The 2,640-nt window shown below is 55.2% G+C and overlaps 1 protein-coding gene across 1 annotated transcript in view; it reads left to right on the forward strand.

Annotated features, from left to right (window-relative positions):
* Window positions 1-1,323: 1,323 nt before the first annotated feature.
* VDAG_00306 (IBR finger domain-containing protein) overlaps window positions 1,324-2,640 on the forward strand; it is a gene marked incomplete at both ends in the record, with an annotated part of 2,133 nt that continues 816 nt past the window's right edge. The window contains 2 exons of the mRNA XM_009651683.1: window positions 1,324-1,934; window positions 1,999-2,638. Of these exons, the coding sequence (XP_009649978.1) occupies window positions 1,324-1,934; window positions 1,999-2,638 (1,251 nt within the window). The remainder of the gene's footprint in view (window positions 1,935-1,998; window positions 2,639-2,640) is intronic.

Consider the following 2,640-nt stretch of genomic DNA (forward strand, 5'->3'; position numbering starts at 1 on the left):
GTTTCCTTGCTTTGCGGGTCGCCGCTTCCTGTCTGTTGCTGCATCGCTGTCGGTCGGTCGGTGGTGCTTGCTGGTGGTGTGGTGGGTGGTTGTTGCCACTTGTTGCTCAGCTCCTTCGCACCTGCCTGCACCTGCGATCACGCGGACATCACGCCAACCCAACATCTGGCGTGGCCCATCTGCAGTCTACCTTAAGATGAACAACGTTGCCGAGAGGATATCCCAAAAGAGATATCCATCAGTCCAAGTGTCGTTCCCCTTTGGGCGCACCAGTGAAATGCTGTCTTGCCGCCAAAAGCAACGCATCAGCTATTGTCTAGCCTGGACTCAACCGGCTACTGAGCATCCGAGATGAGAGACAAGAAAGAGGGCACCCCACACCACCGAAGCCCACAAACCTCCAGCATTGTCTCCCCCGAACCAGCATCGCGGAAAGGATGACAGCAACGGCTCTTGACCGTTGGCCATGGGCGGAAAGAGACGACTGCCGGCAACAGTCCAATCCCTTGCCTCGTACGCCTCGAGCAGTGAGCGACCTTGTGTTCACTTCTGACCAGCCTAGTCCGTGACAGTCGCAGTACAAGGACGCCGGCCACTATATCTCAGCTGATATCCCTCTTGCCCATCGCCTGTCTGTTCGCTAGACCAGACCGTCCAACAAACGAACGAGTCTACTTTTCTTGACGGCAGTGCGCTGCCTTTACCCCCCACCCCCCGGTCGGTTGTCTCTCAGATCGGCCACGACCCCCGTCGATCCAGGCATTCGCCCTCCACTAGATTGCACCAGCGGCGGAATCAACTTGACTTTTACTGGCTCGCTCACTTCGCTGAATCGACACGATTCGACTCGGCTGATGATTGCTGGTCACAAGTGACCTGTCACCATATCTTGCCTTTCCCCTCTTCTTTCAAGCATCGTGCAAGTCTTCGTTTTCTCATCTTCCAACCTTTTTTTCTCCTTAGACTCGTATATTCCTCAATCGCGCCTTTCTAGCAGCGAAAGTCCATCACTCACCGCGCCTGTTCTGCGACGCAATCTCACAATTCGGTCTCTACCCTCAACTACCCGCCAAGCTGTAACCGCCACGCCGTTGACCCTGCACCGCCGTTCCATGCCCGTTCGTCCAAGGCCTTAGCAGCGGCCTCATCACCAACAACAACAACAACAACAACATTGCCTGACCGCTGCACCGCAAAAACATTCACCAAACCAACGTTGCTGCGTCTCTCTGGTCCAGGACCAGCATGATATTGCCGTCCTTTCGGACCTGAGATCCAATAACTCGCGACCTCAGCCTGTGGCGTAGCGCATCGCAGCGCACCATGGGGTCGCTCGCTGGCGTGTCCACCTCGCCGACCGATGCCACGACCAGCGCCACCGACGACACCACCAGTCCGCCCGAACTCAACGACACTGACTACTACAACCATGTTCTCCACCTTCCCGGTCCCGAGGCTCAAACCGCCCTCCAAAGGGATCTGCTCGCTAAAGCAGCCTCGCTGGGCATCAAACTTCCAGAGCACATGCTGTCAACTGATCAGAAGCGCAACACCTCTAGCGCCGAGTCGCAAGGCTCGACCATCGCTACCTACCATGCGCGCACCTTCTCCTCCACCTCGTCCGCTTCCGCGAGCACGGCACTAACCTCGCGCTCTCTCCTTGTTGACAACAACGATTCCGAGGCATCGTTGAAAGTCGGTTCTGCAAAGCGAGCCAAGAACACGAGCTTTACCTACTACGATCGATACCTCACACAAATCGACCCCAATCTCGACCAGCCCAAATTTCTGAAATCACATTCAGTTGAGCTGCCCGACAACTCGGCACAGAGCTTATTTAGTGTCAGCACGCGGAGAAGCTTTATCAACATAAAGGATGGCTTGCGGAGGATACGACGCAAAAAGAAGGCTGCAAGCGGCCTGGACCGTCCCATGTGAGCCGCGCTTGTAACCATAACCTTGTTTAGTTCGGTGATTGCTGACTTGACGAAACCCAAGTGCGTGTATTTGCTGTCGCGACGACTTCGATAAGTCCTCGTCGTCATACGGCCTCCCCTGTGGTCACGCGTATTGCGGTCAATGCTTGAGGGTCGTGGTGCAACAAGCTGCGACAGACGAGTCCAAATTCCCACCCAGGTGTTGCACGCAGCCAATACCAAGCTCTATCCTCAAAGACCTCCTTACACCCGAGGAACGGCATCTTTTTCTCAAGGCAGTCCGACAGTTCATTACTCCATGGGATGCAAGGATATTCTGTCCGAATACTGCCTGCAGCGAGTTTATCCCCCCACGCAGCAAACTTGACCCCAAGCATCCATTCGATGTAGAGTGTAGGAATTGCGACACGAGAGTATGCATCATGTGCAAGCGGAACGCCCACCCCATTGGGAAGGAATGCCCCGAAGATTGGGAACTGAACGAAGTGCTCAAAATGGGCGAGAAATCCGGATGGAGGAGGTGCTACAAGTGTCGCGCTCTGGTAGAACTGGCGCAAGGCTGCACGCACATGACCTGCCGTTGCAAAGCCCAGTTCTGTTATATTTGTGGTGCCATATGGAACCTGACCGTTGGCTGTCCCAACTTTTGCGATGGGACAGAAGAGCTGGAAAGGAGACAAATCGAGGAGCAAGCCCGGACTGC

This window comes from Verticillium dahliae, genomic scaffold, assembly GCF_000150675.1.
Source record: "Verticillium dahliae VdLs.17 supercont1.1 genomic scaffold, whole genome shotgun sequence".
Taxonomy (NCBI): Eukaryota; Fungi; Ascomycota; class Sordariomycetes; order Glomerellales; family Plectosphaerellaceae; genus Verticillium; species Verticillium dahliae.